The sequence below is a fragment of the Podarcis bocagei genome (assembly GCF_964188305.1).
Source record: "Podarcis bocagei genome assembly, chromosome: 4".
Lineage (NCBI taxonomy): Eukaryota > Metazoa > Chordata > Lepidosauria > Squamata > Lacertidae > Podarcis > Podarcis bocagei.
In genome coordinates, this window is record NC_138128.1 from 57,169,791 (window position 1) to 57,196,435 (window position 26,645).

Consider the following 26,645-nt stretch of genomic DNA (forward strand, 5'->3'; position numbering starts at 1 on the left):
ACGCCAGGTTGATCTTGACGTTCAGGAAGCCCATCAGCTTCTGCCAGAAATTCGAGATGAACTGCCGCCCCCGGTCGGACAGAATAGACCGTGGCAGACCGTGAACCTTGAACACGTGGTCTATGAACAGTTTGGCGGTTTGCTCCGCCGTGGCCACCTTAGCACATGGGATGAAATGTGCCATCTTGGAGAACAAGTCCACCACCACCAGCACGGCCGTCTTGCCCCTCGAACTGGGCAGATCCGTGACAAAGTCCAGGGCCACTCTCTCCCATGGTTCGACCGGAGTTTGCAGCGGTTCCAACAGTCCGGCCGGCGGTCTGTGCACTGGTTTGGCCCTCTGGCAGGTGTCACACCTCGCCACGTAGTCCGTGACCTCCCCTCTCATTCCGGGCCACCAGAAGTCCCTGGCGACTAATTCCACCGTCTTCTCCTTGCCAAAGTGCCCGGCAGTGGGCGCGTCGTGCAGCTGCTGCAGTACCTTGGCGCGAAGTTCGTCTCCCGGCACGTAGATGGCCCCTTTACGGATGAGCAATCCATCTCTCAGCTGGAACTCGTTGGTCGCTGCCGTGCCCCTTTGCACCTCTGCCATCTTTGCTTGCGCGAAGGAGTCATCCTGCAACGCTCGTCGCACCGCCTCCAGGTCCACTGTTGCCGCAGCGCACGCCCACACTGTTGGTGCGAAGATGTGCATGGCGGCCGCTGGCGTGGCGTCCTCTAGATACTGTGGCTTACGGGAGAGAGCGTCCGCCATGATGTTGGTGTCCCCCGGGACGTACTCTATTCGGAAGTCGAAGTTCGCAAAGAACTCAGCCCAACGTATCTGCCTCTGGTTCAGGAACTGTGCCGTGCGCCAGTGCTCCAGATTCTTGTGGTCCGTGCAGACCTGCACTGTGTGCTTGGCACCGATCAGGAAGTGCCTCCACGCTTTGAACGCTGCATGAATGGCCAGCAACTCCCTGTCCCAGATGGTGTAGTTCTGTTCGGACTTGCTGAGCTTCCTGGAGTAAAACGCTCCCGGACGCCAAACCCCCTGCGGGTCTTTCTGCAGCAGGACTGCTCCCACGGCTCTGTCCGAGGCGTCTGTCTCGACCCTCATCGGCCTGCTGGGGTCGACATGCAGCAGCTGCTCTTCCGACGCGAAGAGACGTTTGAGTGCCTGAAAGGACTGCTCCGCCTGCTCTGTCCAGATGAACTTCTTTTTCTTGGAGCTAAGCGTGTCCGTGATGGCCGCTGTCTGCATAGCGAAGCCTTTGATAAACTTGCGATAGAAGTTCGCGAAGCCGACAAACCGTTGGACCTCCTTCCGGTTGCGTGGGCTTTTCCAATGCAACACCGCTCGAACCTTGGCGCTGTCCATGGCGAGCCCCTTGTCAGACAACTTGTAGCCCAGAAAATCCACCTCCGTCACGTCGAATTGGCACTTCTCCAGCTTGGCGTAGAGCCTATGCTGCTGCAGCCTGCTCAGCACTTCCTTGACGTGTCTGTCATGCTCCTGCTGCGATTCCGAAAAGATCAGGATGTCATCTAAGAAACAGACGCACGTCTTGTAGAGGAGCCCCGCCAACACGTGATGCATGAACGCTTGAAAAACGTGGGAGCCATTTTGCAATCCAAAAGGCATAACTCTATATTCGTAGGTGCCCAGTGGCGTGAACATGGCTGTCTTCCACTCATCTCCTTCCCGCATGCGAATGAGGTTGTACGCCCCTCGCAGGTCTAACTTGGTGAACACGCTGCCCTTCCGTACCTTGGCGAGGAGGTCGTCGATTCGGGGCATGGGGAAGTCCGATGGCTTGGTCACACTGTTTAAGATGCGATAGTCCACTACAAGCCTTTTTTGGGGCGTGTCCCGCTTCTTAACAAAGAATACAGGACTGCCCCCCGCTGCCTTGGACTCCCGGATGAAACCGCGCTCCAAATTATGATCTATGAACTCTTTGAGTTCCTGCAGTTCGTCCTCAGACATGGAATACAGCTTTCCTTTAGGCAGCGCCGCCCCTGGCAGCAGGTCAATTTTGCAGTCATATGGTCTGTGGGGGGGCAGCCTGTCTGCCTCCTTCTCGCAGAAAACCTCCAAAAATTCTGCGTACTTGTGGGGAATCGCTTGCAGCGTGCCTAGCAGCAGCTGTGACTCCTCTTCCTCTCCTTCCTGCCGGGGCATGATACAGTGTTCAGCACAAAAGGAAGAGCCGAAGGTCAGCTGCCTCTGGTACCAAGCCAGCGTTGGGCTGTGCTTGTCCAGCCAACTCATGCCCAATACAATGGGCGTGTCCGATAGTTGAGTGACGTTGAAGCTGATGATTTCCCTGTGATTCCCAAGCCGCATCACCATTGGTGGCGTCTGCTTCACCACTTGCCCCCCTAGCAGCTCCCTGCCATCCACCGTGACAACCTGCAGGGGCAGCGTGGCAGGCAGCAACTGTATAGCGTGCCGGTCGACAAAGTCCTGCCCTATAAAGTCCGCATTGCTTCCTGAGTCAATGGTGATTGGCACGTCCATGGTGATTCCATTGGGCAGCTGGAGCGATGCGGTGAGCCTTACCACTGGTTTGGGCGGGAGGGGGTCCATGGGCGGTAAAATCTCTTGGGACTGCTTCACTGACACGTCTGGCTGGGCCCCAGTGCCTCTTCCTCCAGCCAGACATCGTCGTTTCCCTGCTGTGGTACTCCTTGCTGCGTTGCTGCAGTTACCATTGCTGAGGCTGCAGTGTGCTTGTGGAGCCTCCGGGGACACTCTTTCGCCATATGCTGTGGATCCTCGCAGATATAACACTTCCTGTTCCCTCTAGGAGGCTTCGCTTTCACTGTTGCCGGTGCTAGGGCTCTGGCTGCTGACTGAGCCCTTGCACTTCCAACCTCCATAGGTTCCACCCCTCCTCCTGGTGGATGCGTGGATTGCGCACGCGCTGCTTCTCTGGGAAGGAAGGAGGAGCCCCTGGCTGGTTCGCGCCCGCCACGCCCTTCGTCCCTGCTCCACGGACGTTCTTCCAGCCGCACCCCCACTGCCAGCGCCCTCTGAACGATCTCCTGCGTGGTCCGGGGTCTCTCCCCCCTCGCAATTTCATCTTTAACCGAGCCGTGCAATCCCTCCCAAAACAGGTCTCTTACAGGAGCCGAATCTCTGTCCCATTCCAGGGCACTGACCAAAGCGAAAAAGCGTGCATGGTACTGCCTGACGCTGGCCCTCCCTTGCTTCAGTCCATGTATCTGCTGCCGAGCAAGATCCATGTCAATGCTTGATAAAAAACACCCATCCATCGCTTTAATAAAGGCATCCGCATTTTGGAGCGCCGGATCCCCATCCCTCCACAAATTGCGCAGCCATGCTTTTGCATCTCCATGCAAATGGGACATGATGAATCCCACTTTCTCTTGCTCATCTCTAAAGTCTTTTTTCAGCAGTTGCAGTGCACACATTACATCTGCTCTAAAGTTGGGGTACTGTTGCAGATTCCCATCGAAGTGAGAGACCAGACCGCCTGTTCGTCTCGCCAACCCAATTCCCTCCTGTTTGGGTGTCAGTTGCCCTTGCTTAGTAAGCATGTCCAACCTGACCTGGAGATCCCTGCAGGCGGCAGCTGCCTCCTCCTCTCTCTTCCTGGATGCGAGAGCCTCGGCATTCAGTTGTGACACTGCTTCTCTGAGTTCCGCTATCTGCTGCTCAGCCGTCATGTCGTCTGCCGTTCGTGAGCTCGCTAGTAGGCACCTGCTTCTCTCCTCACCTCGAGGCTGTAGATGCCCACAATTAAGAGACGGAGCTTACTGTCAGAGTTGCTTCCAGATCCTAGCTCACAGAGGATCACGCTAGCCAGCGATCATTAAGTAAAAGTCTTTATTGAGTTACAGTTTCCATTCTCAAGCTACTGCGTGCAACTCTATGTCTAGTGGCTAGATCGGCGAAGCTCCGTCTGAGTCTCCGCCCTTTGTGCACCAACTTAATATCCTAGCCCTGCTCCACCTTTTCCGCCTGACTGTTCTCCTCTGGGTCCCTCTGCCCCCCGGGGTCTCTTCCTTCCTGGATTCTTCTGACGCCGACCCCCCGGACCCTCCTGTCTCCTTGCGCCGGGCTTTAGGACCTGGCTCTCTTTCAGGGCTGCCTACTGCGTCACTTTCCTGTGCATTTGAACTTGGCGCGCGCGCCCAACCTTCCACTTTCCGTCTGACCGTTTCTTCGCTCCCCGATGGAGGTGTGGCCACTCCTGACTCATGCCCTCCCCCCTGTTGTGAGCTGCCAGTGCTTAATCCCTGGCTCCCTTCCTCTTCCCTGCTCTCTGGCGGTGACGCTGGTCCCGATTTCCAACTGCTCTCCTCTGAGTCCCCTCTGGCTCTATCTTGCTGGGGTGTCCCCCTAGGCTCCCCCCTTGCCCTGGCCACTGGTGCTCCTTTCTGTGAATCTTCCGATTCACTGGAAAGACTCGGAGATCTCGGGTCGTCGTCATCACTCATCTTTTCTTCTGCCTCCTCCCCCTCGCTCTCTGTTTCCTCCCTTGCCCTTGCCTCTGCTCCTGAACCCCTGACAGGTGTCTTCTAGTTTGTCTTGTATTTCTTGTGTTGACAAGGGTTTGTTATTTTTATAAAAGTCTATTAGGCGATATAAGCCTTTGGTTCGCCAGGTTTTTATCTTGAGGTTTTGTGCTGCATGGTGGAATAATGGGTGGTACGCCAGGGGGATTAGTGGGGATGGGGTTGGGGATAGTTTGCCTATTTGTGTTTTCCATGCTTTGAGCATGGTCTGTGTGTACCTGTTAAGTGTTGTGGGAATTTTCTTTAGTTTGTTTGGGAGGAGTGGGTATGTTGTGGTGCAGGTGTTTTCAATTGTGTCCCTCTCTAGGTGTACCCATTGTTTTGTCTCATCTTCTAGTATATAAGGGATTATATGGCGTATTTGGTTGGCATTGTAATATGCTTCTATGTTGGGGATTCCCCATCCTCCTTCTGAGGTGGGGAGGTGCAGATATTTGGGGCTTATTCTTGGTTTTTTATGTGAGAAGATGAAAGAGTGTAGTTTTCTCTGCCAACTGTGAAGTTGGGTTAGAATCATAGAATCATAGAATCATAGAATCCTAGAGTTGGAAGAGACCACAAGGGCCATCGAGTCCAACCCCCTGCCAAGCAGGAAACACCATCAGAGCACTCCTGACATATGGTTGTCAAGCCTCTGCTTAAAGACCTCCAAAGTAGGAGACTCCACCACACTCCTTGGCAGCAAATTCCACTGTCGAACAGCTCTTACTGTCAGGAAGTTCTTCCTAATGTTTAGGTGGAATCTTCTTTCTTGTAGTTTGGATCCATTGCTCCGTGTCCGCTTCTCTGGAGCAGCAGAAAACAACCTTTCTCCCTCCTCTATGTGACATCCTTTTATATATTTGAACATGGCTATCATATCACCCCTTAACCTCCTCTTCTCCAGGCTAAACATGCCCAGCTCCCTTAGCCGTTCCTCATAAGGCATTGTTTCCAGGCCTTTGACCATTTTGGTTGCCCTCCTCTGGACACGTTCCAGTTTGTCAGTGTCCTTCTTGAATTGTGGTGCCCAGAACTGGACACAGTACTCCAGGTGTGGTCTGACCAGAGCAGAATACAGTGGCACTATTACTTCCCTTGATCTAGATGCTATACTCCTATTGATGCAGCCCAGAATTGCATTGGCTTTTTTAGCTGCCGCGTCACACTGTTGGCTCATGTCAAGTTTGTGGTCAACCAAGACTCCTAGATCCTTTTCACATGTACTGCTCTCAAGCCAGGTGTCACCCATCTTGTATTTGTGCCTCTCATTTTTTTTGCCCAAGTGCAATACTTTACATTTCTCCCTGTTAAAATTCATCTTGTTTGTTTTGGCCCAGTTCTCTAATCTGTCAAGGTCGTTTTGAAGTGTGATCCTGTCCTCTGGGGTGTTAGCCACCCCTCCCAGTTTGGTGTCATCTGCAAATTTGATCAGGATGCACTTGAGTCCATCATCCAAGTCGTTGATAAAGATGTTAAATAAGACCGGGCCCAAGACAGAACCCTGTGGCACCCCACTAGTCACTCTTCTCCAGGATGAAGAGGAACCATTGATGAGCACCCTTTGGGTTCGGTCAGTCAGCCAGTTACAAATCCACTGAGTGGTAGCAGAGTCAAGACCGCATTTTACCAGCTTCTTTACAAGAATATCATGGGGCACCTTGTCAAATGCCTTACTGAAATCAAGGTAGGCTATATCCTCTGAGTTCCCTTCATCTACCAGGCTTGTAATTCTGTCGAAAAATGAGATCAGGTTAGTCTGACATGACTTATTTTTCAGAAATCCATGCTGACTATTGGTGATCACAGCATTCCTTTCTAGGTGCTCACAGACTGTTTGCTTAATGATCTGCTCCAGAATCTTCCCTGCTATTGATGTCAGACTGACTGGGCGGTAATTATTTGGGTCCTCTCTTTTCCCCTTTTTGAAAATAGGGACAACATTTGCCCTCCTCCAGTCTGCCGGGACTTCGCCTGTTCTCCAGGATTTCTCGAAGATGACTGCCAGTGGTTCTGAGATCACATCTGCCAGTTCTTTTAATACTCTTGGATGCAGTTCATCTGGCCCTGGAGACTTGAATACATCTAAACTAGCCAAGTATTCTTGTACTGTCTCCTTAGTTATTCTGGGCTGTGTTTCCTTTGCTGAATCATTTGCTCCAAATTCTTCAGGTCGGGCATTGTTTTCTTTATCAGAGAAGACTGAGGCAAAGAAGGCATTGAGGAGTTCAGCCCTTTCTGTGTCCCCTGTTTGCATTTCACCATCTTCTCCTCTGAGTGACCCCACTGTTTCTTTGTTCTTCCTTTTGCTACGAACATACCCATAAAAGCCTTTTTTGTTGCTTTTAACCTCTCTAGCAAGCCTGAGTTCATTCTGTGCTTTAGCTTTTCTGACTTTGTGTCTACACGTGCTGGCTATTTGCTTGAATTCCTCTTTGGTGGTTTCCCCCCTTTTCCATTTTTTTGTACACATCCTTTTTAAATCTTAATTCAGTTAAAAGTTCTTTAGATAGCCACCCTGGCTTCTTTAGGCACCTTCCATGTTTCCGTCTCATTGGTATTGCCTGACGTTGTGCTTTTACTATCTCCCTCTTAACAAACTCCCAGCCATCATGAACTCCCTTTCCTTTTAGTATTGCTGTCCATGGGATCTCACCCAGCACTTCCCTAAGTTTTATGAAGTCGGCTTTCTTAAAGTCAAGAAATTGAGTCCTAGTATGCTTGGCTGCTCCTTTCCGCTGTATAGTAAACTTCAGAAGAGCATGATCACTCGCGCCTAATGATCCTTCCACTTCTACCCCACTAACCAGGTCATCAACATTGGTTAGGACCAGATCTAAAATGGCTGTTCCTCTTGTTGCTTCTCCCACTTTCTGGACAATGAAGTTGTCTGCAAGGCCAGTGAGGAATCTGTTTGACCTTATGCTCTTGGCTGAGTTTGACGTCCAACAAATATCCGGGTAATTGAAGTCCCCCATTACTACTATCTCCCTTCCTTTTGCATGCTTGGCCATCTGTTCCAGGAAGGCATCATCTATGTCCTCCGTTTGGCTTGGGGATCTATAGTAAACTCCCACAATGAGGTCTCTGTTATTCTTCTCTCCCTTAATTTTGACCCAAATGCTCTCACATTGGCTTTGAGGTTCTAAATCTTGGATCTCTTCACAGGTATACACATCCCTGACATATAACGCCACTCCTCCTCCTTTCTTGTCTGGTCTGTTTCTCTGAAATAGATTGTATCCCCCCATTATTACATTCCAATCGTGGGACTTATCCCACCAGGTTTCAGTGATGCCTATTATGTCATATTTAGTTTGCTGTACCAAGAGCTCAAGCTCATCTTGTTTATTTCCCATGCTTTGCGCATTAGTGTACAGACATTGAAGTCCATTAATCATTCCCCCGTGTCTCTTATTTAAGGATTTTTTCCTCCCACCACTAGGTCTGCGTGCTGTTTGCTCCATTTGGTCTATGACATTTGGATGATCATCTTCATTAATTGATAGACTCCTACCTTCAGGAGCACTGTCTCCCTCCCCCACATTAGTCAGTTTAAAGCCCTCTTGATGAGATTTCTGAGATTTTTGGCAAAAACATTCCTCCCAACCGTTGTGAGGTGCAGCCCATCACTTGCCAGAAGTCCATCTTCAAGAAACTGCAGTCCGTGATCTAAGAATCCAAACCGTTCCTGTTTACACCATTTGCGAAGCCAGCTGTTCACTTCCACTATTTTCCCCTCTCTCCCTGGGCCACGTCGTTCAACTGGGAGGACAGACGAGATGACAATTTGTGCATTTAGTTGCTTCAATTTCCTGCCGAGAGCCTCGTAGTCTCTTTTGATCTTCTGGAGGCTATTGCTTGCAGTGTCATTGGTTCCCACATGAACCAAGAGGAAGGGGTATTTGTCAGTGGGTTTTATGATTCCTTGCAGTCGTTCAGTTACATCTTGGATCTTAGCCCCGGGGAGACAGCACACTTCCCGAGACATCTTGTCAGGCCCACAGATCACTGCTTCTGTTCCCCTCAGTAGGGAATCCCCTATCACCACTACACGCCTCCTCTTGGGTTTGGTCGGGGTTCTTCCGTGAGCTGTCCGTTCCAAGGTCGCCTGCACATTCCCTGAGGACTGACTTTGCTGCTCGTCTTCATATACCTGATCGACTGTAATGAGGGAGAGATCCTCAAATGGAGTCTGCTCTTCGTCTTCCATGCTAGGGGAGAGGACCTCAAAGCGATTGTGTATTTCTAAACAATCAGAGTGAACCCTGGGCCTCCTACTTCTTTGAGTCACGTTTCTCCATATATCTGGCTCCTGTGTTGATGAACTAGCCTCCTTCTCAGGGGAGTCCCCTGTCTCCTCCTTGGTGGGGACGGTGTGCTCTGTTGCTTCCAAGAAGAGCTCCAGCTCTCTAATTCTTTGGAGCGTAGCTACACGTTCCTCCAGTTGCTGGACTTTGTCTTTTAAAAGGGCAATCAACATGCAATTGCTGCAGGTGAAGCTGCCTGCAACCTTTGGCAAGATGGCAAACATTGCGCAGGAATCGCAGGCGACTGCAGCTGTTCCCTCCCCTTCCATCTCGAGATCGTGTTGTTGGGGGTGGCTACAGAGGTCCTCCATCATAAAAAGCTTGAAGACAGGACAAATAACTTCGCCCACAAAAAAAAAAAAAAACCTAGGTCTTCCCCAACAAACGTTTGAGACTAGCTCCCCTAAATCTAAAAGATGGATATAACTGCGCGCGCCGCTAGGCGCGCACCGCTGCCCTACAAACTCTGATAAGCTCCTCCCACAGCTAATCCCCTGCCTCAACAGAAACCCTGCCCCCTCTGACCTTTACACATGGAAAACAGCTAATCAGCCACAAGAAACACACACACAAGAAAACCCTTTTTGCTCCTTCTTCAACTGCTGCCCTACAAACTCTGATAAGCTCCTCCCACAGCTAATCCCCTGCCTCAACAGAAACCCTGCCCCCTCTGACCTTTACACATGGAAAACAGCTAATCAGCCACAAGAAACACACACACAAGAAAACCCTTTTTGCTCCTTCTTCAACTGCTGCCCTACAAACTCTGATAAGCTCCTCCCACAGCTAATCCCCTGCCTCAACAGAAACCCTGCCCCCTCTGACCTTTACACATGGAAAACAGCTAATCAGCCACAAGAAACACACACACAAGAAAACCCTTTTTGCTCCTTCTTCAACTGCTGCCCTACAAACTCTGAGGTTGAGGGGATCCAGATTGGGAGGGTTTGGAATAGGTAGGTTAGTTTTGGGAGTGTGATCATTTTGATCATGGCTATTTTGTCTGAGAGAGTGAAGTTCATGTTATTCCATCTCTTTAGGTCTTTGTTAATTTGTCGCCACAGGGGCTTGTAGTTGTGGAGGTACAATTTATTGAGGTTTCTGGTTATTTGTACCCCTAGGTATCTGAACTTGTTGTGGCAAAGTTTTATTGTGGTGACCTTCGTGAGTTCTTTTTGGGTGTGAGGAGGGGTGTTGAAGCACATAGCTTCTGACTTTGTAAAATTTACCTGTAGGCCCGACACCATTGCAAATGTGTTGAGTTCTCTGATTAGGGAGGTTGCTGTGCTTATGGGGTCTGGTGTTGTGACCATTAGGTCATCTGCAAAGAGCCCTAATTTATAGGTTCTGCCTTTTATTTCCACTCCCTTGATGTCTGTGGCTGCTCGGATGTGGATTGCTAGGGGTTCCAGAGCCAGGATAAATAAGAAGGGAGACAGTGGGCATCCTTGTTTCGTGTCTCTTTGGATAGCTATAGTGTTAGAATCCATATTGATAGTTCTGCATTTTGCTGAGGCTTGGGAGTATATTTGTTTGAGGGTTTGTAGGAAGTTGGGGCCAAATTTCATGTTAGTTAGTACTGCTAGTATGTATTTCCACTCCAAGCAATCAAAAGCTTTGAGGATGTCTAGGGACATAATTGTCAATGGGAGTTTGGTTGCCTTGCTGTGTTCGATCAGGTTCAGTAGTTTCCTGATGGGGTCTGTTATATTGCGGCCAGGGACAAAGCCAGTCTGGTCTGGGGCTATTAACTTGTGTAGGAAGATTTTTAGGCGGTTGGCCAAGATTGATGTGAATATCTTGTAGTCTTGGTTAATTAATGAGATTGGGCGGTATGATTCTACTTTGAGGCTGTCTTTTAGTGGTTTTGGGATGCAGACTATTCTGGAGTGGGTCCAGGTTTTGGGGATGGGGCCCCCTTTTATGATGTTGTTGAATAGGCGGGTCATGTAGGGCATCAAGGGTTCTTTGAATTTCTTATAGAATTCTGCTGTGAAGCCGTCTGGGCCTGGGGCTTTGTGTGGTTTCAGGTTTTTGAGGACTGCATCTATTTCCTCTGGGGTGATAGGGCTGTCCATGAATTCCTGTTCCTCATCAGTTAGGGTAGGCATGTTCAGTCCTGCTAGAAATGTTCTGATTTCCTTCTCTGGTGGGTTATGGGAGGTGTATAGGTTGGAGTAGAATTCTGCAAATTCTGAGGTTATTTCTTCGGGGGAGAATGTTATGTTGCCGTCTTTTTTGGTGATGCAGTGTATTCTTGTTTTGAGTGCTTTTTTCCTACATCTATTTGCTAGTAATCTGGAGTTTTTCCCTCCATATTCGTAGAAACGTTGTTTAGAGTATAAAATGTTGATCATTGTTTTGTTAATTTCTAGGGAGTCTAGTTCTCTCCTTTTTTGTTCTATAAGTTTGAGGAGTTTTTTAGATCCTGTTTGTTTGTAGCGTGATGAGAGGGCTATGATGTCTTGTTCTGTTTTGCTAATTTTTGAGGAGGTTTGTTTTTTAAGGAATGTTTTCTCTTTTATGCAAGCTCCTCTGGTGACCGCTTTCATTGCGTCCCATAGGAGGGGGGTTGTTATATTGTTTACATCGTTTTCTTTGAAGTAGTTTTGGAGGGTTTTTGTGAGACTCTCTCTAATTTGTTTGTTTGTAGTTAGGATGGGACTGAAGGACCATGATGGGGTGGTTTGTGTTCCTTCTCCTATTTTAACAATGACTTCTACTGGGGCGTGGTCTGTGATTTTGATGTTACCTATGTTTGTTGATTCTACTGAGGGGATCAGACCCTGTGTGAGTAGAATGCTGTCCAGTCTGGACACTGTATCATGGCGTCCCGATTGGAATGTATGGCTGATGTCTCCCGGGTTTTGCTCACCCCAAATGTCGTAGAGACCCCTGTTTTTTAGCATTTTTAGTAACTTGTAAGAGTTCCTGGTTGTTGGGGGTTTCCTTCGGAGGAAGGTTGCCCATGGGGTTGTGGGGTGGATGTCTTTCAGGGATATACCTTTCATATTCAGATTGAGGTCCCCTCCTAGGATTGCTTCCCCTTCAGAGAAGGAGAGGAATTTGTTTAGAGTCTTCTGGAAGAATTCCAATTGTTTCGTGTTTGGGGCATATATGGAGCCGATTGTCAGTTTGATTTTGCCATCTAGTGTCCCTTTAGCGAAAATGAATCTGCCTTTTTTGTCCTTGAGGACTGTTGTGGCAGTGAAGTTCAGGTCTCTACTGAGTATTATGGCTACCCCACAAGCTTTCCCTGAGCCTCGTGTGACCCACTGTTGACTGAAGCGGGGGTCGCTCAGGAGTTTGCTGCCTTTGGGTGGGTTGTGTATTTCTTGTAGGAAGGTGATGTGTGGTTTCATGGTGTTTATGTATGAGGTGATGCGTTTCCTTTTGATGGGGTTTCCCAGCCCCCTCACGTTTAATGTAATTGCTTTTAGGTTAGCCATCTTGCTTATCTATTATGTGGGGCGATTCCCTGCCAACCCGTTCGAGTTGTCTTGTGTCTCTCTCTTCGTGTTGTTTAAAGAACCAGTGGGGTTGCGCTGACCTAGGGTGTGGTGGGTAGGGGGCTGCAATTCGTCACAACTTATAAGGTTGTGGATAGGTTCTGGTTCAGGTGATGGGAGAAGGTTCTCGCCTGGAGAGTTTTGGAGAACTCAAAGGCTTGCCACATTTTTGTGACATGTTGGTTGGCCCTAATAAAAGCATTAGCCAAGTGCAGACATTGAAGTTTCTACTTTCTGTTGTAATGCCTCTCACTATTTAATGCTTATCCAGCACCAACTACGTGAAAGGCACTTTTTGTACATTTTGCGATGTGAGAGGGAAAGAAGAATGGAAGCTTATTGTCATGCGCCCTTTAAAAGAAACCACATTTAACAAGAAATCTTTTTGATTCACCCACTTTGTCAGTACATTTGTTTTGGAACAATAGCTGCTTTCAATAGCAAGCCCATGTTACATTGACTTCTTTCTGCCTGAATAGACTGTGATGACATCATGCAAAGCCATTTCTGGCCATGAAACTGAAATGCATACTTTGCTATACGCAAACAGCACTGCATTCTTCGGCAGCAGTAACAAAGACGAGAGCCCAGATTAATTCCTTCCTCATTGTGCTGTGAGCATCTCAAAAAGCAGGTTAATGTAAAACCCAGCCAAATGTTGTTAAACCTGATTCTTGGCATTTGTGTCTGGCCTGCAGAAGCACAGGGAAGGAGGAATGGCACCCCTGCAAACTGTGCAAATCCCAGTTGTTGAAACAATTGAGGATCTGTGCATGGTTGTCAAAAAGAAAACTTTATCTGACAGTTTTTAATTTTGGCGGAATGCTGAGCAGAAGCAGGAAGGGGCACTGTGCAGAACGTATAAAGGAGAGTCAACTTGGACAAAGTAGTGATTGAACTAAGTGAATGGTGCCATAGCTAGACAGGTGGGTGGGAGATTTATACCAGGGGTAGGATTCATTTTTCTGTTGAGGGTTTGCATTCCCATGAGGCTGGTACATTGAAGGGGCACATGATGATGTGGTCAGGGCCACCCTTTCTCTGTCTTTCTGCAACCCGTTCTCTCCTGATGAATTCATCAGTTCCTCTCTCTGCTTTGACCTCACAGCTTCTTAGCTGCTCATATTCTTCAACAAGGTGTGGCCTTAAAATCCCAGCTCACATGCCTGGGCTTCCCTTTTGCATTCTTGCTGTGTCTCCCCTTTCCAAAAACTCTTCCTGCTTTTAGTGTTGTGCCTGCAAAGCCTTGCAAGTGCATCACCAATAATATCAGACTCAGCAGGTGCAGTGACATCTCTTTTCTGTTTTCTGATTACCAGAAAATTAATAATAATTCATTTTCCTTTCTTCTTCCCAAAGGCAGGCATCTGGAGGAACTCTGGGAAATTAACTTCCTTCCTCTGCCGTGGCTGACGAGGATCTTGTCTGATCATTACCATGCAGTGAGTTGGTATGCTTACTATACTGAGCAAATGGGGGGGTTTTAGTTCTTTTTAGGTCTTTTTAACTTCACAGTTTTCTTCTCTGGTATATTTTCCTAGTACCGCATTTTTTGCTCTATAAGATGCACTTTTCCCCTCCTAAAAAGTAAGGGGAAATGTGTGTGCGTCTTATGAAGTGAATGCAGGCTGCACAGCTATCTCAGAAGCCAGAACAGCAAGAGGGATCGCTGCTTTTGCTGCACAGTGATCCCTCTTGCTGTTCTGGCTTCTGGGATATCTGCGCGAAACCTCTTGAGGGCAGCGGGAGGAACGCTCCCCCTGCCCTGAAGAGGCTTTCTGTTGCTTTCTCTGAAGCCAGAACAGCAAGAGGCATCACTGCGCAGCGATCCATCTTGCTGTTCTGGCTTATGGGATTCAGAATATTTTTTTTCTTAATTTCCTCCTCCAAAAACTAGGTGCGTCTTATGGTCTAGTGTGTCTTATAGAGCGAAAAATACAGTATGTCTATGCCTATAAAAATCCAGGCCTGCTTTGAAGTATGTAGAGGCTTGTCATTCAGGTCGGACACTGAAAACAGATACACAGTGGAGAAGTGTACATGGAAGCATGGATCTAATTTCTAACATTGTTTACGGAAAATAATGATGAATCAATAATGATGAAGCCATGACAGTTCACACCCTGGACATCGCTTGTTAAAATGCATGCATTAAAAGCATGATGTCCCGGGTGTGAACTGTCACTGCTCCCCCCAAAGAATCCTGGAACTAGTTAGTTGAGGGAAGCTGAGGGTTATTCAGAGACTCCATTCCCCTCAAACAGCTACAGTTCTCAGACTGCCACACTTAACAACTTGGCCACCACATTCTGTACTAGCTCCAACCTCCACACCATCTTCAAGGGCAGCCCCATGTAGGAAACATTGCAGTAGTACAGGCAGGAAGTCACCATAACATGGACAACTGAGTCCAGGCTGTCCCAGGCCAAGAAGGGTCATAGTTGATGAACCAGCCTAAGCTGGGCATTGGCATCCCTGGCCACAGAATCCGCTTGATACTCCAGTGTCTAGCTGGAATCCAGGAGCATTTCCTGACAACAAGCTTGTTCCTTCAGGGGGAGTACTACAACCCCTTCAAAACAGGTTGTATACCTAATTCCTAGACATGGGAACCAGCCATGTTAGGCTAAAGCACTGAATTGGCACCTGTGTTTTATTGAAAAAAAATATTGAACTCTTGAACTCTATATGAAGTTTTCTTTTCCTTTCAGCTGGAGAATGGTGGTGACATGGTATTTCAGAGAGACTTTAACACTCAGGCAGTGAGATTTGGTCTGGTACTTACACAGGTAGGTCACTATTAAAACGTGAAGAATTTCTACACAGGATGGAGGGCAGGAGACCGTCTGCTGACAAAACATTTCACATAACCTAACATGACGATGGGAGGGATATGCATGAATAGGAGAGAAAGAAAGAGAAAGGATTTAATATATATGCTAAAATTGGCTGAAAGATACTGTTGCTGCCAACTCTGAAATCACTGACGGAGATAACGTTTTAAACTGTTCTTATAACATTTTTACCATTTCCTCCAACTGTTGATATGTTTGCCATCCTGGGGTCTTTCAGGAGGAAGGGTGGTATATAAATTGAATAAATAAATAAATACAGACTGAACTTGGGGGGATGGGAAGGCAAAATTGTGGCAAGAATTAGCGAGGTGAATTTTGTCCATACCTACAGAGTAACTCACAAGCAATGGGCAACTGTTCAGTCTTTTGCGATGTTCCCACGGTCCTTCCCCTTAGAGGTCACTAGGTCAGTTGCTCTGTTGAATCCAGACTTCTCTTAATGGCCCTCTCACAATACTTACAGATCTTTTTGCTGACATAACTTTGAAATTAACTGGGATAAAAATGCATTAAAAAAAAATCTCTTGGTTACTTCAGGAGCCAAGGTACCATTCAGAAATAATTTCCATTTATGGATTCTTCTTTGAGATAAAAGCAGTAAAACATGATGCTTCAGCCTACAGTTTTTACATGCAGGTAAGAAAAGCGTCTCTGTGGTTCTCTCTAACTTGGGCCACCACCAATCTTTAGGGAGATGAATAAAACATTGAACTAGGCTACACCCTGAAAACAATAAATTTCCACAAGGAAGATAGTGTCACTGGCATTTTTTGCTATAAGGAGGAGGGAAATAGTGTTAAGGCTGACTTGCAAAACTGGGCAGAAGTGCTCTTGTGCAACTCCCCATTAGGGTGACCAAGGAGTATAGGGATCCTACCCCTTTAATAGTCAGGTAGACTTGAGCAGTTCAGCAGGTGTAGCTAAGACAAAGGGTATATATGTATTGCCATTCCAGCTCCATTGCACTCCCACCTCTGGTGTCTGAAGTCAAGTACACATGGCATTAGATTCAACTCATATGTATCCTGCAGCTTCTTGAGAAATACCTCTGTTGGATGCTTTCTCCTCAAACCAACTTCCTTCTGACTTGAAAATGCAAGTCACAGTTTGGTTGAGGTGTATACAGTTCAGACAGCCATTCCACATGTGCAGAATGACAGTTTCCTTGAACTGGAGTTCAGGGGGGTGTACAGTTGCAGGTAAACAAATCAGATAATATGAAGACACCATCACCTGCTCTCTAGTTGTGTACAGCAAATGCAACATGAAATGCACAAGGGAATGGGAGTGGCCACCTTGCTTGCCTGTGCAGCTACTAATGTGTACATACCCAAAGGAAAAACAATGGGAGCTAGGAAGACCAGTTAGGTAAAAAGAGATTGATCTACAGTGGTACCTCTGGTTACGTACTTAATTCGTTCCGGAGGTCTGTTCTTAACCTGAAACTGCTCTTAACCTGAAGCACCACTTTAGCTAATGGGGCCTCCTGCTGCCACCGCGCCACCGGAGCACGATTTCTGTTCTCATTCTAAAACAAAGTTCTTAACCCGAGGTAAAATTTATGGGTTAACGGAGTCTGTAACCTGAAGCGTATGTAACTTGAAGCGTATATAACCCGAGGTACCGCTGTACCTTGAATTAGGATTTTATTGGTGGAGGTTTTTGAGTACCTTCAGCTCACAGATGCTGACAAATAACAATTTAACTCTGTGTCATTTCAGAGAGTCAAACATGCAGATCCAATTATATCTTTTTTTACTGCCGAACGGAGTCCTGTCAGTTTAAAGGAGACACGTGAAGTTAAGTATGAAATCAAAGCACAGTGTCAGATAGATGGGAAATGGGAAGAGTTCACTACAGAGAGACTTACTCAAAAGTTTGGAGTTAAGAAGCCCAGCTGTAAAAGCATGGTAAGTCAGGGAAGGGAGCACTTTGTACATTTGAAAAACAAAATTGTTACATTGACTTCTTAAATAGCATAGATAGAAACTTGAGTGCTAACTCTTGCCTCTTTCTGAATGCAGGTTTTGAAAGCATGCATACCATCAGTTCCAATCTATGTGACCTTTTCTCTTCTTTTCCCAACATCGTAAGAGACAGCAAGCATTCTCTGGGCAGCTCTGCTGAAGGACTCATTTTGACACCTAGCATATGCGTAGGAGTGTTAATATCATACGTCTAAGGGCCTGCACTGGTCAGGCAGGTGATCACATTTCGCATAACAAGAGAATAAACTGCACCCTTCCCTCATGCTCAGCTCATTTAGACATTAATCCCTATTTGCATTGTACTCTTGTTTCCTGTGGCAAATGCTGCAAATAGATTGCAATTGCTTAGGTGTAGCTTCAAATTACCAATCTGGTGCCCACTAGCAAATGAAGGGCATGAACCGTTCATCCCACATGGATGCAAACAGCCGTGTGCGTGGCATTTTAGAGAGCTTTCTTTTTCCACTCTCCCCAGCTGGCCTTCAGCCAGGTGCACTACAGCACATCTAGTCATTATTGATTTCGGGAAGCCATTAATGTTGCTCACATAAAAGTGTCAGGTAACCCCACCTAGTCTAGCCCTCATCCCATTGCACAGGCTACTGTACAAATAAAAGCAAGAGCCACCTCCATACCAGGAAACTGGAGATCAAGCACCCCAAACAATCCTAGTTTATACTTAAATTATTCCGCCAGAATCACCAACATTGTCTAAATCCTGAGACATAATCTAAATGTATGGCCTTATAGCTTTGCTCTTGCTCTATCTCAAATTGCTTGTAGAGCCCCACCAGGTAGGTGTTTTATTGTAATCTGCAATATGTTCTTGAAAACAGTAACAGTGCAATAGTGGTGGATGTATTCTGCTTTAGTTCTGTTATGCTTCTCCAGTTCTACCACATTTTCACTGTCCAGAGGACAAGAACAAGCCAGAACATCGGTGTGCTATAAAAAGTTTGAGGATATCATCAGCACGTTATGAGATGTGCACTGATTGGAAATAAAGCAGTGTGACTGCCTCAAAACTTTTGCAGGTACAAACAGTGTGGAAGGTAGGGTTGCATATAGCTGCCCCAATAGCATCAGGAGTATAAATCATCTTGAATGCACAAGAAAAGGGATTTCTGGAGGGACCTTTAGTTATTCCGGTAATGGAAGGGGGAGGCGAGGAGAGCCTGTTTATTCCCAGCATTGCTGGTTGCCAGTTGTAACCCGAACCACACTCCTTATTAAACCCGACAACTCCCAGGTGAGGTGAATTCTGGGAGGTCAAAGCAACTGCTTCCAAAGGGACTTGGAGACACCACACCCTGCACTTCTCAGCTAAATCCCTCTCTGTTTATCAGAAACAACAGGCCTAGCACCCAGGTGCCTTTCCCGCCCTGCAATTCAACACAGCCTGTTGTTTCCCCTTGGAATCCCACTCTTTCACCCACATAGTATGCTTCCAGTGACTAGGCACATGGGAGATCACAAGAATGCTTGGCATAAACATACTTCAGACCCCAACAGTCAAATCGCATGAAGTTTTATTAAGAATAAAACAGGAAGAGAGGACAAATGAACAAAACATGATGAGTAAAATAAAAGGAGCCTGTTGGTTCAAAGTTATCCAACCTAACCTTGCTACTTACAAACAGGCTTCCGGTTTTCTCATGAACAATGTTTTCTTTATTTTTGGTTTCTTAATGTAGTGTTCTGCTTCTTCCTTTCGTCCTCCTGATTTTTAAAATTCTAAATATATTTATTACCATTGGCTGTGGGATTCATGCATGTATTTTTTCCAGACTCTCCCCACGGGAGCGAACCTGATGTTCCCCATAAGATCTCTTACCTTTATGTGAACTGGATGGGTGTGTGACTAGGGTGGCTACCAGCCCTGCTTCCTCCTGATGTCTTTGGACTACAACTTCCAACTTTGCTGGTCAAGGGCTGATGGGAGTTGGAGCCCAACCACATCTGGAAGGCACCATGAAATGAAGGAAGGTTCTTTAAAAGTCATTCAAACAGAGGACTATCTGTCACACTGCATGTGAAAGGCAGCATGTGAAAGTCTGGCGGCACATCTCCTTGCCTTCGTTTGGTTGTACGGTGTGGCCAAGTTGGTTCGTTATTTTCAGGGCTGTGAAAGTTTTCCTGGAAGCTGCTTTAACCAGTCATCTTGTCAATGACTGTCAAGGTCATTTTGGGAGGTGGCATCCACCCTCTTGTTCTCTGCCACCCCACACGGCATGTGTGCCTGCTTTTAACATGCCATTGATGATACAAACAATGGCATAGTGGCATAAGCCTGTTGTCTAGCCGGGGAGACTGAGAGGGAGATACAACAGCCATCTTCAAATATCTAAAGGGCTGCCACATGGAATATGGACCAAGCTTGATTTCTCCTGCTCTGGAGGGCAGGTCCCAATCAATGGCTTCGAGAAAGGAGATTCTGACTAAAACATCAGGAAGAACTCTCTGGCAAAATAAAAAAAATTGTCCAGTAGTACCTTAGACACCTAAGGTGCTACTGGACAATTTTTTTATTTATTTCAACTGCGTCAGACCAACATGGGTACCTACGTGTATCTAGAACTTTCTGGCAGTAAGAGCTGTTTGACAGTGGAACAGACTCACACGAGAATCTGTTCTTCATTGGAGGTTTTACAGCACACAGGCTGGATGGCCACCTGTCGTGTAGATTCCTGTACTGCAAAGGTTGGACTAGATGACCCTCCCAACTCCTCAGTTCTATGATTTTATTATTCTGCCTTGTAAGCTTGAGTTTGCCTTCCTGCGCTTCTGTGGAGTTGTTACAGAAAAATACAGAAGATTGTGGTTGGTGCTTACTCATGACCCAGCTGAATAAAGCATACTTTGTTGTAAAATATCAAAGTGTTCCTGGCCCATTAGATAAGAGCAGCAACCTCAGTTTGGAAGCTAATGTGCAGGAAGACTGAGTAAAACACACTATTTCATTTGGAGAACCGTAGCTAATGGCCAATTAATGCAATCCCTTACATGCGGTCAGTTGTGAGGACAGAGCACAGTTGCCTGTAAGCCTAAAAGAAGTGCAAAGGCAGTAAAATGGTTGTCCTACTGTTTAAAAGTGTGTGTGTGTGTGTGTGTGTGTGTGTGTGTGTGTGTGTGTGTAAGTAAACACCCTGGGGTTCCCCGGAGAAAAGTGCAGGATATAATTTTAATAATTTAAAGTTCAAGATACAGAAGTCATTTCAAGAAATCTAACCAGGAAAAAAGAAGAAATAGGAAAAACAGCATGGAATCACAAATCCTGAAAAAAAAACGAACAACACACACACAACCCAAAACCTCCATACCTGCATTGTCTACCAAATTTCAACTCTGTTCTTTAAATTTAAGCACATGCATCAAGAACAGCAAAGGTCAGAATCACAATTTGCATCTGCTAATAATACAAATACCCACAGAGTCAAAACGTGGGTGTTACAGGAAACATAGGTCAGTATGTCAGTGTGGGTGAATATAGGAAACATGATGTAATTGCTGGCGGCTGTCAACGATATTTCTGTATTTATAAACAAACAAAGAGTTCAGTCCCAATGTCAGAGCTTCACCAAAAGAAAAGAACAAAATGGAAAAATGTTGATGTCATAAATTTATCTCTGCAGAAAGAAATCTCATTATTTCCATTATTGTTTCTATTCTCTTTTTCAGGGAAACTGTGGTGACAAAATATATACTAAGTTAATAAACTCATATACTGCCTTTTGGGGGTGTGGAAATTAAACCTTAGTCAAATTGTTGAGGCCCGCTTGGAACTAAATAGGCAGCAGTATTGGTGCAGGCTGCTTCAGCTGCTCTATAAAAGTTGAAAGTTTAAGACTGCACCTCAGGAAGGAGCGTGAATCTGGAAACATGTTGAGTTCATTTTATTAGTTGATATTTTTGAGAACTAGTTTCTCCTTTTTGCATTCCCTTAGAAATAACTCCCACTGCAACCTCATAATGCACATTTACTGGTTGGTAAGGCGCCACTGAACACAATGGGATTTATTTCTGAATGAACATTTATAGGATCGCACCATTTAAAGTATAAAATTGTGGGCGGGGGGGGGCATATCCTTCACAACTGCTGGGGTAAACCACACCCCTTGTCTATCACCAAAATAACACTGGTAAACTGAACCATTCATTACTTCATTTTCTACATGAATCACCTTCACTGAGTCATATTTGTTGCGAAAGCCAGGTGGATTTTTTATAAACTTGTCAGTGTGTACTCAGATTACAATTACAACCTTATAAAGTTGATATCATAGGTAAGAACATGGCCATTTATTTAAATGTATTGCTCCTTATTTTTCAGAGGCATGTTAAGTGCCTTATAGGTTGCTTTTAATGTGGAATTTAAGAACTACCTTGTACTAACGTAGCAGATTTTTTTTAAGTTTCTTTTGTTTAAAACAAATTGCATTTGTTCTTTTTTCCAACTTCATTTTTGTTGTTGTTGTTGTTCCCCATCAATTTCAAAGGGACAGCCACTCAATATCTGGCTGCCTGCAACTTTAGTGTTTCTCATCCAAAGGACATGAGCTTTGCAGGTATCCTAATACCATTCCATGGCACAAGTCCTGTCAAATACATGAATGATGATGATGATGATAATAATAATAATAATAATAATAATAATAATAATAATAATAATAATAATAATAATAGAACATCACAGTTTTGTGTAACGGAGAGTTGACACTTACTGCAGTGCTAAATTATTTGTTCTTTGAACCATTTTCACCTTCTATGCTGTTCTAATCTCTGGAGATGTACAGCAAAAGACTGTACACACATCAGAGCCTTTTAGTATTAACAGCAGTTTTTTAAACATTGGTTGAATCATGTCCAAAGGTCATAAAATAGAATGTGCAAGTATACAGAGGAGTTGTGTTGCTGGTCACTAACTAAACCAAAAGCAAGATTTTATTGGAGCCATAATATTTGATATTCCGAACTTAAAAATGGAAAGCGTAATGTTGGTGGTCAACAAAAGAAGTTTAAAGACTGTCTCAAGGCAAATCTAAAAAAATGTAGTATAAACATCAACAAATGGGAAACATTTGCCTGCGAGTGTGCCAATTGGAGAACAGCCTTTACCAAAGGTGTCATGGGCTTTGAACTCAGGATGCAAGGGAGAAACGTGCTAAGAGGAAGGCACACTTGACCAACCCTCACCATGATCAACTCCTGCCCGGAAACCAATGTCCCCACTGTGGAAGGACGTGTGGATCCAGAATTGGCCTCCGCAGTCACTTACGGACTCATTGCTAAAACCATGTTTATGGAAGACAATCTTACTCGGCTATGAGTGATTGCCAAATAAAAAGAAGAAGATGATTTGATGGTCGTGGTACTGGAAAAGTAAACACACTTTTCTGTTTCCCAAAATACTGTTGTTTCAGTGTTAGGGAAGTGGTAATGTTGCTACAAAAGAAACACAGTCTTGTAGGCAACCCCCAAACTGCAGGCAACCTGACCAATGGGATATAAATGCACAAGTATCAGGCTCTGAATTGACTGCGCCCTTTGAGGGAACTTCTGAGCTGAAAGAAAGAATGGCCATAAGCAGAACTTCACTGACATGGCTATGATAAAATGACTCAAGGAAATGTCATTGTTTGAAAAGAATGGACCTGGGGAAGCCCTTTACCTGTAATGACATGGCAACGCTCCTCCCATCCAAAACAAATAACATGGCTAAGCTGAAGGTCACAGTTGCTTGTGTGCGGATAAGCTACTATGTATACTCTTCCTACCGGAATCGTACTGTATAGAATAATAAACGTTTCCGAACAACAGGAAAGGAACAAAGGGAATACAAAATTCAGAAGAACAAAAAAGTAACCAGACGAACGTCTATGTTATGGAGGAAGGAAGTGCAGTGGTGTTAGTTTATGCTTTTATCCAGTGCTTTTTTTCTATAAAAAAGTGTTTAGGGGTACTCTCATTTTCCTATTTATATTGAAATACTGCCCCTCAATGAGGCCAAACCTAGATTCACAAAATGTTTAGGGGTATGCGTCCACCTGCATCCTCCCAGAAAAAAGCACTGCTAAATGTGCTCCTCAGATGCATGTTGCAGCAACAGTGAATAAGCTGCTATTATTTCCTACCCCTGGTGGTACATGACACCACAAAAATAAACAAGAGCTCCCAAGAACTGGCTAGCCTATGGGATCGAGTCAGTGCTTTGAGGCCAAAAAGAAAGCAGTGTTAGGAGTTTGTGGGCTGGGGAGTAGGCTGCATGCTGAGACCCTTCTAATTCTTGGAATAGCCAAGCTAGCTTCCTGGTGAGGTGGTGGGCCATTAGGGGAACAAAGGGAGTGGCTCTGTATGAGGTGGCAAGTGAGTGGGGTGAGAGTAGGAGTCATGTGAGCTAGAAGGAAAGCAGCAAGATGAGAAGCAAGTTGTGGGGGGGAGACAAACGATTGATTTCTGTCTGAATCCAAGTCTGCAGCTTTGGGCGAAGTAAGGCCGTCTTGGGGTGTTAACGCTGCAAAGCCCTCCATCGCAGACTCAGGTTGTATATATGTGTAAATAAACTATATATATCACAAAGACTTCCTCATTCCAAAAGGAACACAAACTCTGGGTAAAAGCCTGGAACCCCTGGAATCTCACCCCGCTTGGAGATAGGGGTGGTGTGCAACAGTATTAACATTTGTAGCTGCCCTGCAGGCTCACCTGGGGGCAAATCTGTCTTGTCACAAGCTTGAATATATTTATGTATCAGCATAAATATAGAGCGTTTCACCAGTTTCTGCGTCAGGCTATCTGTAATTATATTTGCAAATATTGCAAAGGGCCCAATAGGCCTTCAGTGATATTCTAAAAGTAACCAAGCTGCATCACTGGAACTTCTCATGGTACTGTATATTAAAAACAGCCAGTTGCTTAGGTCCCATCACATTCCTTAGATGCAGAATCACAAAAATGAAAACTGTGAGAGGGCTCAAAGGTACTCTCAGGGTGCAATCCTATGGCACCTGGAGGATGGGGTGGAGGACCACAGGAGCCATAGAATAGAGATGTCAGAGGCTCAGTCGCTGAACCTTGAAGCTCTGCTGAAACCAGTGTTGGAAGTTCTGATGTCAGAAGGGTAAAAAAACCACACACAACCCACATTCCATGGGCATGCCAAGAAGCAGCTTAGATGCAAAGGTCTCCCAGTCCCTTGACACAGTCCCAAATTAGGGGGGGAAATTAGACACAGTTGTGTGCATATCTAAGTTTCTCCTTCCACGTGTTTCCAATGATACATAAAGTTGTGTGTGGGGGGGGTTTAACTATTTGTCATCTCCCTTCCCCCCACCATGGGCATAGCCAGGATTTTTGTTAGGGGGACAGGCCTTTTGTTGGGGGGGGGGGAGGCAGAACCTCAGTTTGCCATGTCTTTTTATTGCTTTAGATGGGGGCAGCTGCCCCCCTGGCTATGTCCATGCCCCCACCATAGGGTTGAAGCCTACAGCTTCAATCCAAAACACACTTAGTAGAAATCTCAGTAAGACTTGCTTCTAAGTAAACATGTCCAGTAAATGTTGTAAATGTGTGAAATGAGGGAGGCAGCCCAGGCATCCTCAACAGAAACAGAACAGTACATTCAAATCAAGTCAAATGGGAGTATTTCACAAAATGTGCACAGAAGGAATCAAAGATCAGCAGCCACAATGGTAGCTGCCAAGACATTACATATCAGGCACTCTTTAGGAATCAGGATGGTGCCTTGTCAAACTTGAGTTATATGTAATCAAACTATGAAAGAGTACTGCACTCTCCATTGTGTAAATTATACAATGCAAGTTTTGCTGGCACATGACAGACATTGTGGGTGAAAGTTTCGTCACTTCTTCATGAATCATGATACACTATTAGATGGTGTGACTCTGGGACTTTTACTGAAAGATAATTTAAAACATTTGAATAATTGTGAATGCATGAAAAGCTGCTTTCTCACAGAGAAAGGAGCAAGCTCTATGACCCTTCATGGGTTTGGTAGAAAATGTTGCCATGGTAATTGCAAACCATTGTTCACAGCTGACTTCAGCATTCATTGTTGCATTCTGATTACAGCTTTTGTTTCATTATGAAGTGTGATTACTGAAAGCCTCCTTACAACAAAGATGTATTTTCATGCAAGAGCTGAGTATAGAAGAGGCCTTTTAGAAATCCCCCCCCCCCGTTTTAAGCCTGAAAAGGGGGTGGGGGGAGCCCTACTGCACAGTGGGCAATATTAAATATTCCAAAGGAAGCAAAATTAAAATTGATTGTTGTAAAAGTGGTTTTATGACACCATTGGAAAGAACAATTATTGGTCTCTCAAAGTTTTATGAGGTAATGCCTGAATTTACTAGACTTCTGACTTAAAACACAGAACAAAGGAGAGCTTTTAAAATTATATTTACTCAGACTTCTCTGCAGTTATGAACTTGTTTAAACATTGATACATTTTATTGCATCAGCTTATGCAAGAGAGCATGCAGACTCCTACCATAATGTAATTTGGCCTAATAAATGAAAGCACTGCAACCACATGGTATCTTCTGTCCTTTGACCAACACAGTGTGCTTTGAAACATGCTCAGCAACAGTTAAAAATCTATCAGTTTTTATGGTTCAGTTTTTATGCACTGAACTGCAAACAATGTTTATACAATCTTTGTATCGGAATCAGGAATAATGGATAAATCCCAGTTATTTGATGTCAGACCTCCTATATCCCATCATGATTACAAAGCCTGTTATGGCTGGCGCAAAATATTTATCTGATTTAGTTATGTTAGTCAATATAATGACCAATATTATCTTATCTTAGTTAATGAACATGTATGTAAGGGGGATAATTATTTACTAAATTTAATTCCTACCTTTTCTCCATGGAGAGCAAGGTAGTGTACATGGTCAACACAGTCTAATCATTTATTTTATTTAAAAGAATCCTAAGCCACCTGCAAAAAAGGAGAAGCAAAGTGGTGCACATGCTGCAAAAAATGAATAAATCCAATCCATATTAAATCTAAACCCAAAAACCTGACAGTTAAAATAATAAAACAGGAAGAGCGAGATAAAGCTATCTGTATTGCATTTCTATCCTTGTGACCCATTCCACTCGCTCTCAAGACTCCACGCCTCGTTTTATTTGCAGTTTACTTTTCTTTCAATGGAGCCCAGTTACACCAATTGGCACTCTCCGCTCCCATTATTTCCTATGGACCTTCAGAGAGCTCCCATTGTCCCCAACGGGGACATTCCTGCAGTTCGTTTCAGTACTTCCCTCCCCCGACCCTAGTGAATACATGACAGGTCCGAGCCTGTAGCCTGAGTTCCGCGGAACGAGGAATACAAATCCCAGCATGCAACGGGCTCCGAAGCGATCGCGCGACGCGGGGGCAGGCGCTGGGAAGACTACACTTCCCATGATGCCTCTCGGCAAGAGAAAGCCGGGCTTTCGAAGCTCCCTTAT

General features: G+C 45.4%; 1 protein-coding gene across 1 annotated transcript in view; it reads left to right on the forward strand.

Moving 5' to 3' along the window:
- The window catches only part of BTBD16 (BTB domain containing 16), a 48,784-nt gene extending 31,354 nt beyond the window's left edge, over positions 1 to 17,430 (forward strand). Inside the window, exons 13-17 of the mRNA XM_081192320.1 lie at positions 13,685 to 13,767; positions 15,037 to 15,114; positions 15,718 to 15,816; positions 16,902 to 17,090; positions 17,205 to 17,430. Of these exons, the coding sequence (XP_081048446.1) occupies positions 13,685 to 13,767; positions 15,037 to 15,114; positions 15,718 to 15,816; positions 16,902 to 17,090; positions 17,205 to 17,273 (518 nt within the window). The 3' untranslated portion in view covers positions 17,274 to 17,430. The remainder of the gene's footprint in view (positions 1 to 13,684; positions 13,768 to 15,036; positions 15,115 to 15,717; positions 15,817 to 16,901; positions 17,091 to 17,204) is intronic.
- Positions 17,431 to 26,645: the final 9,215 nt, after the last annotated feature.